An 18,259-nucleotide genomic window follows, 5' to 3' on the forward strand; every position below is an offset into this window, starting at 1 on the left:
CAAACAAACAAACAAACAAGGAGGGCCCCAAATGCTGGAAGTAACAAGAAGAAGAATTCTTAGTCAGAAAGCAATCATGAAGATAGAAAGCATGGTCTTTTGCAGAGACAGCTGCAAAACCAGCCCTTGCAGCTGTTTCTGGAGGAGTTGAAGGGAGGTAAAATAAATTGGCTTAGAAGGGAATTCCTTAGCTGAAGGTTTGGGCTGTAATCCATTTCACTAAAGTTTTTAGATAAATATTGGCATTAGTAATTGAACTCCATCTAAAGACCAGAGAAACAAAATATAAATAAGCACACATATATCTGACAGAACAGAATGTTGGAAACTAGCAAACAATCATTTAGTAAGATTTGAAAGATAACTTTTCAGTTTAGCAAGAGGAAATAGTGGTTTGAAGAATCTTCAGTCTTATTTTGCTCCTAGGAAAGACCATGTTTGCCTACATTGCAACACTGAGATAAGAATCCAAGATAACATAAAGCACTTAACACGTGAAGGTGTATGTCAGTGCACCTCCACGTGTTCAGTGCTTTATGTTATCTTGGATTGTTATCAGTGGTTCTCAACCTGGGGGGTCAAATGACTGTCTCACAGGAGCTGCCTAAGACCATGGGAAAAGACAAATTTCCCATGGTGTTAGGAACTAAAGCTTCTATTTTTGGAACATATTTTTATAATCCGACCAGTCAGATGGTTACAGTGGGGGTGTCCCTCTGACCTTCCTGACAATCAGCTTAAAGCTAAGTTGGGAGAATTGGTGCTAGACTTATGGTTGGGGGTCACCACAAGATGAGGAATTCTATTAAGGAGTTGTGGCATTAGAAAGTTTGAGAACCACTGGTCTATATAAAATCTGTATAAATGCTAAATATTTTTAGCAGACTGGACTAATATTCTCTACAATGAAATATCCGTTAGTATTCAATGTGTGGATTTTTATTTTTATCTCTTGCTGAATCTTAGGAACTGGTTTTTGTCCCTCTTTCCCATACCTGATTGTTGTGTTTTCCTCCAGGATCTCAGTTTGCCCAATGGTACTCCTGCAGATACTTCTAGTCCCGCCTCTTCCTCCTCGCTTCTTAATAGACTACAACTGGATGATGATTTGGATGGGGAGATGAGGGACCTCTTTGTCACTGTTGATGATCCCAAAAAGCATGTCTGTACGATGGAGACTTACATCACTTATCGGGTCACAACAAAGGTACCACAAGATAAATTGCTCTGTTCAGAAATATTGCTTTTGTTAAAAACAAATCTATTTCAGGTTTCTTGAAATGAAAAGTAACATTGGGATTCACATGCATTCTCAAAGTTTGTTTCCTCTTCTCCTAAGAGTACAGTGATACCTTGTCTTACAAACTTAATTGGTTCCGGGACACGGTTCTTAAGGTGAAAAGTTTGTAAGATGAAACAATGTTTCCCATAGGAATCAATGGAAAAGCGATTAATGCGTGCAAGCCCAAAATCCACCCCTTTTGCCAGCCGAAGCGCCTGTTTTTGCACTGCTGGGATTCCCCTGAGGTTCCCCTCCATGGGAAACCCCACCTCCGGACCTCTGTGTTTTTGCGAAGCTGCGATTTCACTGAGACTCCCCTTGCTGGGAAACCCCACCTCCGAACTTCCGTTGCCAGAGAAGCGCCCGTTTTTGCGCTGCTGGGATTCCTCTGCTGGGATTCTCCTGCAGCATCACAAAAACACGGAAGTCCGGAGACGGGGTTCCCCATGGAGGGGAGCCTCAGGGGAATCCCAGCAGCACAAAAACGGGTGCTTCGCTGGCAACGGAAGTCCGGAGGTGGGGCATTCCAGCGGCGGCAGTGGGTTTGTAAGGTAAAAATAGTTTGTAAGAAGAGGCAAAAAAATCTTAAACCCCGGGTTTGTATCTCGAAAAGTTTGTATGACGAGGCGTTTGTAAGACGAGGTATCACTGTATTTGTCAAGTTAAGAGTTGATTGCATTCTTCATGTAGAAGAATGTTCATATTGGAAACACACAAGACAGTACATTTTGTTTCCTTTACTTGGTTAAGATCTATAATATTTTTCATTTCTAATTGGTTTTGGTTGCATATTTTGAACATCAATAATGGAAAGATTTCTATAGCCTTCCCGGTTTCAAGTAAGGTTGAAAATCTTGGCCCTATCCACTGTGGCTCTATGAAAAGTAAAATAAAATACTATCCTAGAAAAAGACACTTTTGTATCACATCCAAGTAAACCGCATCAGTATGTTTGTGTAGCCACCAGGAGTTCAGCTTAACTCAAGACATTTGTAAATTGCTTGTATCTGTGGAAGAGACAATTTGATTTTGGATTTGTTCTAGAAAGAAATTCCTTTTAAGGTCAAAAGAGTAGAATTGTGCATAAATGTTGTAGAGAGAAAGATGACCTCAGTGTTGTAAATACATTTGCCCACAAATTTGCTCTTGTAGAAATTAAAACTTTTCTATGAAGACATTTTTCTCCTGTCTTTTGTGCATATAATGATAGGACCATAAAACATTATTCCAGATACAACCTTGTATCTTTGTAAGATGCCTAAGAAGGGAAAATTAATAATTAATAATTCAGAAAGAATGTACTTTATTTAAGATATTGCTTTTAGTTGTTTCCTAGTACGATTTGACAGCTTATTAGTAACTTTGTCTATCACTAAGTGTTGTATCATTTTATTCCTGATGAATGTACAGTGATACCTTGTCTTACAAATTTAATTGGTTCCGGGATGAGGTTCTTAAGGTGAAAAGTTTGTAAGACGAAACAATGTTTCCCATAGGAATCAATGGAAAAGCGATTAATGCATGCAAGCCCAAAATTCACCCCTTTTGCCAGCCGAAGCGCCCATTTTTGCGCGCTGCTGGGATTCCCCTGAGGCTCCCCTCCATGGTTTCCCAGCGAAGGGAGCATCAGTGAAATTGCAGCATCGCAAAAACACCGAAGTCCTTGAAACCCCACCTCCGGACCTCTGTGTTTTTGCGATGCTGCAATTCCCCTGAGGCTCCCCTCCATGGGAAACCCCACCTCCGGACTTCCGTTGCCAGCGAAGCGCCCATTTTTGCACTGCTGGGATTCCCCTGCAGCATCACAAAAACACAGAAGTCCGGAGGTATGGTTTCCCATGGAGGGGAGCCTCAGGTGAATCCCAGCACAAAAACCGGTGCTTTGCTGGCAACAGAAGTCGCGGGGCATCCCAGTGGTGGCGGTGGGTTTGTAAGGTGAAAATAGTTTGTAAGAAGAGGCAAAAAAATCTTAAACCCCAGGTTTGTATCTCGAAAAGTTTGTATGACGAGGTGTTTGTAAGACGAGGTATCACTGTATTTTATTCTCTTTATGTACACTGAGAGCATATACATCTAAGACAAATTCCTTGTGTGTCCAATCACACTTGGCCAATAAAGAATTCTATTCTATTCTAAATGCAGAACATTAGTTTTCATACACTAGACGTTCTTGTTCTCATACCACTTTTGATGTATATTTTTTCATTTCAGACCACTCGAGCTGAGTTTGACTTGCCAGAGTATTCAATGCGCCGAAGATACCAGGATTTTGATTGGCTCAGGAATAAACTGGAGGAATCTCAGCCAACTCATCTCATTCCTGTAAGTACTAAGACAGAGCCACAAGCACACTATTCTTTTTTAAACAGTGTTCATCTCCCATTATAGTTGCACGGTGGCTTGAGTGGTTGGAATGCTGGGCAGGAGGTTAGCAAGCCCGTATTTGAGACCCAAGAACTGCCGTGAGGTGGGGTTGAGCTCTCAGTTTTTACTCCAGCTCCTGCTGGAGACATGAAAGGAGCCGCTAACTGAGCATCACCCAGACAATGGTGATGTCACTGGCTAATCCTTTCAACCTTGAAAGTACCTTGGTGCTTCTGGCACAAATGCAGAACAAAAAAACAAACAAACCCCCTCCCATTATTGGTCCAGACAGTCTCTAAGAATTGGACACAATTTGAATGGAGAGGAAAAATGGATTCAGGATGTTAATTCTGCACTGAACAATTTTCTGTTGAACTAAGTTACCTTGGTATTAAGATTCAAAGTTTTAATTTCGTAAAATTAGATACATAGTTTCCTAATAATTTAAATTCAAGAGTCTTCTCGAAGCTGCATATCTTTTATGAATAAATAACAAAAGTTCTTTGGACTGGCAACAGTCTTCGCTTGTTGTTGAGGTAGCATTCCATTTTGCATGCTCACGTTCAAATCATGTTATCTAATTACACTCCTTTTTTATAAAGTAGGTTACTGGATAAATGTATCTATTAAATTGGCTTTATCTACTGGGATCTTTGAGATTTTTAACGTGCACTTTAATTCATTTTCTACTTCCTGCCTTTGCCACTGCTAAGTGAGATTTAAAATGCATGTTTGGGGAGTACTAGTGACGAAATTGTTGTCCCCATAAACATAAATATTAATATTCAGAAATAGGAAATTAATTTGCAGTTGACTGATCTTATGGTGTTAGCACTGCCGTCTTAACTGTATTTTATTGTTAACTTGGAGATTGCAGTGATAAGCTGGCAACTAAAGCAGGCCGTGATGACTGCCTCGCAGCTTCTCTTAGTGCTCGGCAGGGAACAAAGTGTATTTAAAACAACCCAGATGTCTTTGAGATAAAGCAGAAGGACGAGGCAGGTTGGGTAATGGGAAGTATTGCATGGTTAACTGGCCTGAGAGACTTAGGTCAGAAAAAATCCAAAGAAGATACAAAGCCTGTGACTCTTAGTGGTTTGGGACCAAGGAAAAAACCTAATTCTGCTACAGAACAGGTGTAACCTGAACATCAAGGAGTGATGTCAGGGTCCAAGGTAGATTTTAATTCTCCCACAGTTATCTAGATATTACTACACACACACACACACACACACACACACACACACACACGTGTGTATACATATATGCATACACACAGAAGTATGAATCTTGCTTCCTGTAACTTTCTTCCTTCCCTCCTCAGCCTCTTCCAGAAAAATTTGTAGTCAAAGGTGTAGTTGACCGTTTTTCAGAAGAATTTGTTGAGACAAGGAGAAAGGCCTTGGATAAATTCTTAAAAAGGATTGCGGATCATCCAGTACTTTCTTTCAATGAACATTTTCATGTATTTCTTACAGCCAAAGTAAGTGCATTGAATCCATACAGATTTTCAAAACTTGTAATTAGAAGTGCAAGTCCTTAGACCAGTGATGGCGAACCTATGGCAAAGGTGCCACAGGTGGCACGCGGAGCCATATCTGCTGGCATTTTATTTATTTTTTATTTTTTTATTTTTTTAATTTATTTTGTCCAATACACAATAATACACAATGAAGGTAACAGAGGACACCTTCGAGGAAATAGAATTAGAGAAAGAATAGAAGAGAGAGTACAGTGATCCCTCGAGTTTCGCGATCTCGATCTTCGCGAAACGCTATATCGTGATTTTTCCACCGATGACGTCACTCTCTTCCTTCCTTTCTCATCTTTCTTTCTCTCTCTCTTTCTCTATCTTGCTCCTTTCTCTCTCACACTCTCTTCCTCCCTCTCTCATCTCTTTCTTTCCTTCTCTCTCTTTCTCTATCTCTCCCCCTCTTGCTGGCGGGCGGCGGGCGGTGGGCGGGCGAACGGGGGCATCAGCGAGGAGCCGGGGTTTCCCCTTTGCGTGGGCGGCCGGGAAGACCCAGGGAAGGTTCCTTCGGCCGCCCAGCAGCTGATCTGCTCGGTAGCGCAGCAGCAGCGAGGAGCCGAATCGGGGTTTCCCCTTTGCGTGGGCGGTGGGGAACGCAAACTCCACCATCTACGCATGCGCGGCCATAGAAAAAAGGGGCGCGCATGCGCAGATGGTGTTTTTACTTCCGCAACCCTACATCGCGAAAAATCGATTATCGCGAGGGGTCTTGGAACGGAACCCTCGCGATAATAGAGGGATCACTGTATAGGATAAAATAATCAATGAGAGAATAGAAGAAAGAAATAGGGATAGAAGAGAAGATATATGGGATATAGGAGAGACAATAGGACAGGGGTCGGAAGGCACTCTAGTGCACTTATGCACGCCCCTTACTGACCTCTTAGGAATCTGGAGAGGTCAGCCATGGACAGTCTAAGGGTAAAATGTTGGGGGTTAGGGGATGATACTACGGAGTCCGGTAATGAGTTCCACGCTTCAACAACTCTATTATTAAAGTCGTATTTTTTACAGTCAAGTTTGGAGTTGTTAATATTGAGCGTGAATCTGTTATGGGCTGTTGTGTTGTTGTGGTTGAAGCTGAAGTAGTCGTTGACAGGCAGGACGTTGCACTAGCTCAGCTCCAATATGTATGTGTGTGCCAGCCAGCTGATTTTTGGCTCGCACAGAGGCTCTGGGAGGGTGTTTTTTGGCTTCCAGAGAGCATCTGGGGGGATGGGGTAGGACGTTTTTACCCTTGCCTGGCTCCAGGGAACCTTTTGGAGCCTAGGGAGGGTGAAACACAAGCCTACTTGGCCTACTAGAAGTTTGGGAAAGAGGCCATTTCTGGCCTCTAGGCCAGCGTTTCCCAACCGGTGTGCCGCGGCACACCGGTGTGCCGCGAGACATGGCCAGGTGTGCCGCTAAGCTCCAGCTGGGCGGGGCGCTGCCGGTACTTCCGTCCTGGGGCTCCCGCTCGCAGCTGTCCCCCGCCTCCTGCTCGATGCCGCGGTTTTCGGCGCTCTCCTGCTGGGCGCCAAAGAAGGAAGGCAGGAAGAAGGAGAGCTTTATTCTTCGCGCCTTTTCCCCGCCTTCCTTCTTTGGGACCCAGCAGGAGAGCGCCGAAAACCGCGGCATCGAGCAGGAGCCGGTTGACAGCTGCGAGCGGGAGCCCCAAGAGGAAGTACCGGCAGCGCCCCGCCCAGCTGGAGCTTCTCCTGCGTCGACGGCAAGTTTCCTTTGTGGCCCGGCGGGAGGGCACTGGCGATGGGAGCGGGGGGCGGGGGCGGCCGCAGTGGCCGCAGGCAGTCGTGGGGAGATGGCGGCGGCGAGAGGGAGCGCTCTCTCTCTCTCTCTCAGCTGACTGCAAGCGGGAGCCCTGACGGTGGCGGTTGGACGTGCTGCTAGACGTCGTACATGCTGGCGCTGCGGGCCTGGCATATACGGTGTCCAGCAGCATGTCCAGCTGCCGCCGTCAGGGCTCCCGCTTGCAGTCAGCTGAGAGAGAGAGAGAGAAAGAAAGAGAGACATATAAGAGAGGCAGAGAGAGAGAGAAAGAGAGACATAGCAAGAGAGGCAGAGAAAGAGACAGAGCAAGAAAGAGAGGCAGAGAAAGAGACAGAGAGAAAGAGAGACATAGCAAGAGAGGCAGAGAGAGAGAAAAAGAAAGAGAGACATAGCAAGAGAAAAAGAGAGACTTAGCAAGAGAGGCACAGAGAGAGAGAGAAAGAGAAAGAAAGAGAGACATAGCAAGAGAGACAGAGAGGGAGAAAGAGAGAAAGAGAAAGAAAGAGAGATAGCAAGAGAGGCAAAGAGAAAGAAAGAGACATATAGCAAGACAGTGAAAGAGAGAGAGAGAGCAAGAGAGAGAGAAAAGCAAGAAAGAGATAGCAAGAGAGACAGAGAGAGAGAGAGAGAGAGAGAGCAAAGGAGAGAGAAAGACATAGAGGAAGGGAAGGAGGGAGAGAGAAAGAGAGCAAAAAAGAGAGAAAGAAAGAGGGATGGAGAGAGAGAAAGAAGGGAAGGAAGGAAAAGAGAAAGAGGGAGAAATAGAGCGAAAGGGAGGAAGAGAGAGGGTTTTTTTGTCCAAACTTTTCTTTAGCCCTCCCCCCCGCCCCGCCCCCCCCTTCAGTGTTCCCCGGGATTTTGAAAATATGAATAATGTGCCGCGGCTCAAAAAAGGTTGGGAAACACTGCTCTAGGCGGCCTCCGGGGGGCGGGGGAAGCTGTTTTTAGCCTCTCCAGGCATTGTATTATGGTTGTGGGCACTCACATATACATGTTAGTACACACATATGCTCTTTCAGCACTCAAGGAAAAAAAGGTTCGCCATCACTCCCTTAGACTATGAACATTTTTTTGCAGCAGTGTAAATATATGTTTCTTTAATTCATTAGCCAACTCTTGTTAAATGCTAGCTTTAGGTTCTGATAGATGTTGGGTATTGTCTTTTAGAGTACAGCTTTTTGTGTTTAGTACAATATAATAAACCCAGCTGAATTTTTTCAGTAGCCGAGAACAGCCTTCTTTTTTTCAAATTAGCTACTTCACTTTGATGTCTTCATTGCTTTAAAATAGTCACTTAGATATTGTTAAGGATTTTCTACTTTTTAAAACCATTCATATCATCAACAATTTAGCTATAACAAATTCAGTGGTATGAACATACCTTTGTTTCTTGCTTAGACAGTTGTGCGAGAGTGAATAGTTTCAGCAAAGCTGTAAATTTATTAATCATTCTATCGATACCAGGATCTTAATGCTTACAAAAAACAAGGAATGGCTTTGCTTACCAAGATGGGAGAATCGGTGAAATATGTCACAGGAAACTATAAATTAAGAAGTCGACCGTTGGAGTTTGCTGCCATGGGCGAATATCTAGATACGTTTTCTCTGAAGTTAGGAACAATTGATAGAATAGCACAGAGGATAATCAAAGAGGAAGTGGGTAAGTAGGACTTTATAACTTCCCTTGTAACTCCCATGTTGTTATTTTTGTTTTCAAGAAACGAATTGTGAAAGATTCCATCATTCCTCCTCTCTTAGATATAGAGGATTTGTTACGCCGTGGAAGTAGCTCTGTAAAAATATTTTAGAAATGTTGGGCATTTAAAAAAAATAACTAAATTCTTATATATCTCTTCTCCTTATTTTGCTTCTTATAATACTATTCTTCATAGTTTTTTCAAGTGTAAATAGTTTCTTATTTGCACCGTGCCTTGCCAAATATGAATATTTCCACTCAAAATTTGTTTTGATTTTCTTTTTTTTTTTAAAAAAGGTCTCATAATCTTGAAACACAATATTTTCTATCTCTCATTTTTATCTGCTGCAGAATATTTAGTGGAACTACGAGAATATGGTCCTGTTTATTCAACCTGGGGTGCACTAGAGACAGAAGTATCTGAACCTCTTGAAGGAGTATCAGCCTGCATTGGAAACTGTTGCACAGCTCTTGAAGAATTGAGCGAAGACATGACTGAAGACTTCCTGCCTGTTTTACGAGAATATATCCTGTATTCAGATTCCATGAAGGTAATGGGGGATTGCAAGACAGGTGTCTAGAAGCCTTGGGTAGCTTTCCAAATTCTTTCTTTTTACTCTTTGGCCCATCCTTTAAAATTTTACGTATGTTAATTTTTAAAAACCTCCAGTTTACCATCCTAGAAACTACTCTATGTGTTTCTGCCCCCAGAATACGAACTGACAAAACAATGAATGCAAACTTTTATTGCTGGCATAGAGGTAAACTGACTTTGGATAATAATTCCATTGTCAGAGCTATTTTCAGAAATATGTTCTTTTCTAGAGGAGATTTACTTTGGCTTGTTACAATGTGATTGGCTCTCAGTTTAGTGCTGTTTATAGTTATGCAGAGTTATTTGAAACCTTGGGCCTGGAATGTAATTTATGGTTTTATTATTTACAACCTGGAGTAGTTCAGTACTAGTCATGCTAAGAACTCAGTAGGGAGAGGTTGATGATTTGTCAAAAAACTGCAGATGAGAACAGATGAGGAGTATTACCCACTACTAAGGGTCTTGCATATCTATTCCATGTGGTATTCTTAATTTTAGCTAACAGTGATTCACAGGCGGCATAGGATTTTTGCAATGTACAGTGGTACCTCTACGTACGAACTTAATTCGTTCCGTGACCAGGTTCTTAAGTAGAAAGGTTTGTAAGAAGAAGCAATTTTTCCCATAGCAATCAATGTAAAAGCAAATAATGTGTGAGATTGGGGAAACCATAGGGAGGGTGGAGGCCCTATTTCTCCCAGGAGATTCTTAGAGAGGCCCCATGGAGGCTTATTCCCGCCTTTTCCAGTTACAGTTTCGGAGACTCGGGTTTGTAAGTAGAAAATGGTTCTTGGGAAGAGGCAAAAAAATCTTGAATGCTCAGTCCTTATCTAGAAAAGTTCATAGGTAGAGGCGTTTGTAGGTAGAGGTACCACTGTGGAATGTTAAATCCCTGTCTTCAGAATATATACACAGTTCATATAGGTTGTTGCCATCAAAATAGAGAGTTAAAATCTTGCCCGCAGGAGTTTGCTGCATATCCATCCTATTTTTAGATTTTATGGCTAACCACAATACAGGCAATCTGTTTTCCTTAACCTTAAATTTATTTTAATGTTACTTGCATGTACCAAGAGGTTGTAGTCTACATAACACACAAAGATTTGCTGTTTAAATTTAATCCAATTGTGTGTTTCTGGTGTATGACTTATGACACGTAGGTTGTGGGAATTGCAAGAGGGCCAGGTTGTGTGGTCTTCATGCGGACTGCTGTTGCGTTTTTTTAAAAAGCAGAGCAATAAGAACTCTTGGGATGAGACAGAACAACTGGGCAGAGTTAGTACAAACAATCCCCAATGGAATGTTTGGACATTAGGTAAGGAGTTAGTTTTTAAATATTAATATTGCTTGTGCTAGAGCAGTGTTTTTCAACCAGTGTGCCGTGGCCATGGTCAGGTGTGCCGCGAAGCTCAGAGAGAGAAAGAAAGCAAGAGAGAGAGAAAGAAAGAGAAAGAAAGAAAGCAAGAGAGAGAGAGAGAAAGAAAGAAAGAAAGAGAGAGAGAAAGAGAACAAGAGAAAGAAAGCAAGAGAGAGAGCAAGAGAGAGAGAGCAAGAGAGAGAAAGAAAGCAGGAGAGAGAGAAAGACATAGAGGGAGGTAAGGAGGGAGAGAAAGAGAGCAAAAAAGAGAGGAAGGAAGGAAGAGAAAGAAAGAGGGATGGAGAGAGAGAACGAAAGAGGAAGGAAGGGAGAGAGAGAGAATTTTTTTGTCCAAACTTTTTTTAGCCCTCCCCCATCCTGCTCAATGTGCCCCAGGGTTTCGTAAATGTAAAAAATGTGCCATGGCTCAAAAAAGGTTGAAAATCACTGTGCTAGAGTAGTTTAATCCTCTCAGTTTATCTTGCTCTGTCTTGAGAAATTGCACTGCTTTGTGTGGTGTTTGAGAGATCTGCAATTTTTCCAGACCTACAGTAATTTTAAAAGAAAAAAAAAAGTCGACATGTCTTTGATCAATAAAACAGAGAATAATACAGGCGGGGGGGGGAATTCATTTTCCCAAACTGGGACTTTGTACAGGGTCGATTCAATAGACCGAATTTAATTCTGTTGCCACCTCATGTTGAGGGAAGAGTGGAGGGGCAGTATTGCCTCAGCCCAGCCACTACTCCTTTACCACAGGTGCAAAAAGTTTTTCTTTTGCCAGCTGGAGTAAAGGAGTTCACTTGGCGTCCTTTCCCTCCACCTGTGGCCCACTTATTTACCTTTTATTTTCTAATTTCTGATTGACCTAATGTCGCCAGACAGGAACAATCAAAGGGATGTGGCCCTAGGAGCTGTAAAATGCCCAGATCTGACAGAAAATACACTCCTCAAACAAAATAAAGGGAACACTTAAACAACACAATATAACTCCAAGTACGGTAAATCAAACTTCTGTGAAATCAAACTGTCCACTTAGGAAGCAACACTGATTGACAATCTATTCCATATTCTGTTGTGCACATTCAACTTCGTACAGAACAAAGTATTCAGTGAGAATATTTCATTAATTCAGATCTAGGATGTGTTCTTTGAGTGTTCCCTTTATTTTTTTGAGCAGTATTCAAAAGTAATAGCTAGCATACAGCTAACTTCTAAGACATTTTTTTAAGGGAGCTAGTTTAGTTATACAGAATATCTTTTGCATGCTAGATATTCAGGCTTTCAACCCCTGGCATCTTCTTTTAAAAAAAAAAATCTAGTGAGAAAGTCTTGCAAGAACACTGCAAGCTGCTGCTGCTGCTACTACTGGGTTAGGTGATCATATAATTTAAACTGAGTGATTTTCATATTTACAGATAATCAGTTAACCATTTATTTAGTGACCGTTCAAAGTTATGATGGCCCTGAATAAATGATAGTGATGCCTGGTCTTTGAAGTTATGGTTGTTGCAGCATTCCGACAGTCACTTGATCAAAATCCTGGCACTTGGCTGCCTGCCAGGATTTAGGACTACTGAGTTGCTTCAGTTCTTCCCCAAACTACTGCAATGCTCTCTACATGGGGCTGCCTTTGAAGAGCGTTTGGAAACTGCAAATTGTGCAGAATGCAGCCGCATGAGCACTATGGGCTTGCCCAGACATCTACATATTTCTCCAACACTCTGCAGTTTGCATTGGTTGCCAATTGGTTTCCAGAACTGAATTCAAAGTGTTGGTTATGACCAATAAAGCCCTACATGGCATTGGGACAGAATATCTACAGGACTACCTTCTGCTGCACGAATCCCAGCGACCGGTCAGGTCCCACAGAATTGGCCTCCTCCAGGTCCCATCAACTAGACAATGTCGGTTGGCGGGACCTAGGGGAAGAGCCTTCTCTGTGGGGGCCCCGGACCTCTGGAATCAGCTCTCCCCTGGGGATACGTACTGCCTCCACCCTCCTTGCCTTCCGCAAGAGTCTCAAGACTCATTTATGCCGCCAGGCTTGAGGCCATTAGATCCTTGTCCCCTGGCCGATGAATGTGTGAAAGAAAGTTGATCAAATAGGAATTTTTAAAATGATTTTGGTTTTTTTTAGACTTTTTAGATTTCATATTTAATTACTTAGATTTAGGATATTATGCATTGTTTTATTATATGTTGTGAGCTGCCCCGAGTCCCCGGAGAGGGGTGGCATAAAAGTCCAATTAATAATAAATCAATGAATGAATGAATGAATAAATATATCAATAAATGAATGAATGAATAAATACATAAATAAATGAATGAATGAATACATGAATGAATGAATGAATGAATGAATGAGCAGGGATGGGGGCAGTATTGGGTTCCTAGCTGATACGGACCACACTGCGCACTGATAGTAAAACCAGCGATATGCGGGCAGGTCCGGGTGACTGGCGGGTGGGCGCGTGCATCACTGCGAGATTTTGCTTCTGCACAAGGAAGCATGCGCCAGTCCACCAGTCACCCAGAGCTGTACATGTATTGCACCAATGGCAGTGGTAAGTAGGAACCCCCATCTGCATGGGGGTAGATAGTCAGGGAGGAATTGAAGAAGATGCAGTTCTTTATCTTACTGTGTCTTGGGGCTGGGGTGGTGATAAGTGGGACTGTCAGGATTATGAACACTAAGTGAAGTGATGACATGAGGTCACGCTTTTTACAATAGCATCGCTTAGTAATGGAAATTCTGGTTCCAGTTACTCAATTGTTAGCTGAGGAATACCTGTACTATAACAAATAGCTGCAAATCCTTAGCCTAAACTGAAGTCTAACTTAATTCTGTTTAAGCTGATTTTATTCAATTCTGTAACCCATCTTTCCAAATATGCATATATATTTGTCAAAAGCCCCTTAAAAATATAATTTTAAGATGTAAATCAGGAATGGGGAACTACGGCCCTTTTATGACCTGTGGACTTCAGCTCCCAGAATTCTTGAGCCAACGTGGACATAGCTCAGGGATACCAGGAGTTGAAGTTCATAAGTCATAAAAGGGCCATAGTTCCCCACCCCTAATGTAAACAAAGAAGATAGATGCAAATAAAATATTTTTTTTTTAGTTTGTTCATGACTATGCACCCATCATAACGGCCAGTCGTTTTTAAATATGATTTCCCTAGTTGGGTGAACTGAAGATTTATTTACTTACTTACTTACTTACTTACTTACTTACTTACTTACTTACTTACTTACTTACTTACTTACTTACTTACTTACTTACTAATTAGATTTGTATATGCCGCCCCTCTCCGAAGACTTGGGGCGGCTCACAACAGTAATAAAAACAATATAGTACTGGTACAAATCTAATATTAAAAAACATATAAAACCCTATCATTATTTAAAAAACCAAACAGCACATTCATACCAAACATAAAACAAAGTATAAAAAAGCCTGGGGGAAAGGTGTCTCAACTCCCCCATGCCTGGTGGTATAAGTGAGTCTTGAGTAGTTTACGAAAGACAAGGAGGGTGGAGGTAGTTCTAATCTCTGGGGGGAGTTGGTTCCAGAGGGCCGGGGCCGCCACAGAGAAGGCTCTTCCCCTGGGGCCCGCCAAACGACATAGTTTAGTCGACGGGACTCGAAGAAGGCCAACTCTGTGGGACCTTATCGGTCGCTGGGATTCGTGGGGCAGCAGGCGGTTCCGGAGGTACTCTGGTCCAATGCCATGTAGGGCTTTAAAGGTCATGACCAACACTTTGAATTGTGACCTGAAACAGATCGGCAGCCAATGCAAGCCACGGAGTGTTGAAGAAATGTGGGTGAATCTTGGAAGCCCCACAATGGCTCTCGCGGCTGCGTTCTGCACGATCTGAAGTTTCCGAACACTTTTCAAAGGTAGCCCCATGTAGAGAGCGTTGCAGTAATTGAACCTCGAGGTGATGATGGATGTGTTAAGGAAACGTGAGGCATTTAGATTGTTAATTATTATTGGTGGGAGGCAGTATTAGAGATGATACGACTATAGTAGCCACATAGAACTGTCTTTCCACTAATGGGATAAGTGGTTGGGTTAATCCTTATTGATACATTGAATACATCGGGCTCAAATGGGGAGGGAGATCAAGCTGTAGACATCGCATCTGTTCTCTGTATTATTTGTCCTTTGTCAACCTTCAGACTTAGACTTTGTCCACTTAACTCCCAGATGTCAAACTCACCACATCACATTGCCATCATATAACATTTTGTGACATTTTCCCCAGAGCTGGGGTGAGCATGGCCTGCGCGTGACAAAATCCTGTGGGCCAATTTGACACCCAAATTAAGTGATAAAGGTTGTAGTTTTTGCTCATATATTGCTGAAGTGAAGAAGCACTGATTCTAGGCATAAGAGTTGAAGAATATATAGATGAATGGATGAATAAAATAAAATATGGATGCAAAAGAGAAAGTTGTATTAACAATAACAAACAAATAAGGGAGTCTTTGCTTAAAAAACTCCTCTAATTAGTGGGGAGGCTGACAGATGTTTTCTTCTGAAGAAACCTACCCTCCTCTCTCTCTGACCTTTTGTGAAAAAAAATCTCTGTATTTTCAAGCTGCATTGCAATGTTATAAAATGTGAAAAAAAGAGGAGAAGCTTACATTTGTTGTCAGCATTTTATATAGGTAAATCAGAGTTCTGAATCAAAAATTTCTGCTGCCAACTTACTAGGATTTCTGGATGAATTTTGGAAAATTGAAAGTGAAGGACCAGCATAGCACATAGTAGTGTGGTGCAAAACCAGGACATGTAGCTCTGTCCACCTATCAGTTTAGATTTTAGCCTATGCAAAAACACCATTAAGGTCACTCAAGACTCGGTGACATTACTTTTCTGCTGTTAACCACATCTTTGTTTCTCAAAACTGTATTGAACTACATTAAACAAGATATGATATTGTATCATAAAACAAAAGAAGGTAATGTAATCTTTCTTCCATCCTCCTCCATGGCCTTGCAGGTAGTACTCAACTTACAACCACAATTGAGCCCAACATTTCCGTTGCTAAGCAAGACAGTTAAGTGAGTGCTTAAAGTGTTTGCCCCATTTTACAATATGTCATGCCACAGTTGTTAGTAGCCACACTGAATTACTGCAGTTGTGAAGTTAGGAACGCATTAAGTGAATCTGGGTTCCCCGTTGACTTTGCCTCTCAGAAGATCGCAAAAGGTGATCAGATGAACCTGGGGCACTGCAGTTGTCATAAATACATGCCAGATGTGGATTTTGATCATGTGAGCATGGAGATGCTTTGATGGTCATATGAAAAAGGTAATAAATCACTTTTTTTCAGTGATCATTGTAACTTTGGTCACAAAGCAAAGGCTTGTAAGTCAAGAATACACACACACACACACGGATATATTTTTATCCCAGACATGTTTAAATTCAGGTAAATCCACACTAACTGAATTTAAACATGCCTGGGATAAACATATATCCATCCTAAGATAAAATACAGGAAATAGTACAAGGGCAGGCTAGATGGACCATGAGCTCTTTTTCTGCCGCCAGTCTTCTATGTTTGTAAGGACTTTCTGAACCATGGTGGTTTCAAATGGATTGTGATTGTCATTGTTATACAGAATTTGACAACTAGAAAAATGAAAGCTTGTTATACAGAATATGACAACTAGAAAAATGGAATTGAATAGTTCAATTTTTACAGTTTCTTTAATTAATTGCTTTCTTCTCCCCTCTTAGAATGTGTTGAAGAAAAGAGATCAAGTTCAAGCAGAATATGAAGCCAAACTAGAAGCTGTGGCCCTCAAGAGAGAAGACCGTCCCAAGGTTTGCTATGCGGGAGAAGCTTTTAAAATAGAATATAGGGTCTGTTCAGTAATTCTTTTATTGAAGCTCTCCGATGTCTTTTTTCTATTCTTTGAGTAGTATATCTTATTCTGATTCAGTACCAACACTTATTGAACAGAGGCTAGGATGTGGGTCAATTTTATGAAAGATGTTATGAGGGTTATCCAGAAAGTAAGATTACAAGGCATGTAGCCAGTGAAGGCCTACCAAAATTTTTACTACCACACTGTGGGCGTGGCTTATGCAGGACGCCCTGCATTTTCTTTCAACATCTTTCAGTGCAAATTGGGTGCCCTGGGGTAGAGCTCCATTTTCGCTACCCTGCGTGTCTCGTCTTCCCCCCCCCCACCCGGTCCGGGCAGTAGCCCACCCCTGCATGTAGCTCTTGCGGGGAATGTTTGCTGGGGAAGTTGGTATTACTATCATGTAGCGGGAAGCCATCGGAAGAGAACGAGCAGCGCCAGTGGTCAGTAGATCATCAACTGGCATTGTGGTGAAGGTTAGAGATGAGCGTCCTCATTCCGTTTCCCTCCAAGTGCGAAGTGCGGGCTATAATATGCTACCTGAATGCTAAGGGCCATACCAATTCTCCTTCAGCCAAAACATTCAAAACTCAGCAGTTGGCAAGAAAAATCTTGGGCACCCATACCCTTACTTTCCGGATAACCTAGTATTTGAAAATAAGCAAGAATTTTTACAAAGTGTAGTATCTCAACTCTAATTATATTTAGCATTCTCTGGTCTAATTATTATACTGTGTCCTGATAGGTGAATAGGATATGTTATGCACACAAAAAGTGGATGTATTCTGGGTCATGAAGTACAGGAGATGAAGAATTATTTGTTTCATTTCTAGACATAATATCACGTCTTCTGCAGTTTATTCTGGATAAATGTTCTGAGTTTGCTTTGTTGCTATTCGTTCTTGCTCAGGGACCTACAGGATTTTTAAAAAAAATCAGTACCATTTTGTGGAAGGATTATTCATTGTTTGCCTTGGGAATAAGCTTCACTGGATTTAATTTACCAAATCTTGTGTGCAATAGCTTGAAAATCTCTCCCAGGACATCATCCAGCAGTAACTCTATTTTATTCTCTGAACTATCTCATGTTGAAAGAAATATTCACCCAAGACTACCCAGTATATTTTAGAACTATGTTGAGAAATTCGTATCACTCAACTTTGGTTAAAATCGAATACCTTGATTGATACCTTAACTTAAACATTTTTGGTATTTCTATGGCCAAGAAAGAAAAAAATCCATGATATATGCAACCCTTATTTATACAGTCAGGCGGTAGGTGCAGTCAGGCGGTAGGGAAAGCAAGTAGGATGCTTGGCTGCATAGCTAGAGGTATAACAAGCAGGAAGAGGGAGATTATGATCCCGCTATATAGAATGCTGGTGAGACCACATTTGGAATACTGTGTTCAGTTCTGGAGACCTCACCTACAAAAAGATATTGACAAAATTGAACGGGTCCAAAGACGGGCTACAAGAATGGTGGAAGGTCTTAAGCATAAAACGTATCAGGAAAGACTTAATGAACTCAATCTGTATAGTCTGGAGGACAGAAGGAAAAGGGGGGACATGATCGAAACATTTAAATATATTAAAGGGTTAAATAAGGTTCAGGAGGGAAGTGTTTTTAATAGGAAAGTGAACACAAGAACAAGGGGACACAATCTGAAGTTAGTTGGGGGAAAGATCAAAAGCAACATGAGAAAATATTATTTGACTGAAAGAGTAGTAGATCCTTGGAACAAACTTCCAGCAGACGTGGTAGATAAATCCACAGT

At 41.7% G+C, this 18,259-nt stretch overlaps 1 protein-coding gene across 1 annotated transcript in view; it reads left to right on the forward strand.

Moving 5' to 3' along the window:
• Nucleotides 1–18,259, forward strand: part of SNX30 (sorting nexin family member 30) — a 43,600-nt gene that overhangs the window by 17,620 nt on the left and 7,721 nt on the right. Inside the window, exons 2-7 of the mRNA XM_070742442.1 lie at nt 1,019–1,207; nt 3,494–3,604; nt 4,971–5,129; nt 8,409–8,604; nt 8,992–9,191; nt 16,352–16,438. Coding sequence (XP_070598543.1) covers nt 1,019–1,207; nt 3,494–3,604; nt 4,971–5,129; nt 8,409–8,604; nt 8,992–9,191; nt 16,352–16,438 — 942 coding nt within the window. The remainder of the gene's footprint in view (nt 1–1,018; nt 1,208–3,493; nt 3,605–4,970; nt 5,130–8,408; nt 8,605–8,991; nt 9,192–16,351; nt 16,439–18,259) is intronic.

The sequence above is a fragment of the Erythrolamprus reginae genome, chromosome 2 (genome assembly GCF_031021105.1).
Source record: "Erythrolamprus reginae isolate rEryReg1 chromosome 2, rEryReg1.hap1, whole genome shotgun sequence".
Classification (NCBI taxonomy): Eukaryota; Metazoa; Chordata; class Lepidosauria; order Squamata; family Dipsadidae; genus Erythrolamprus; species Erythrolamprus reginae.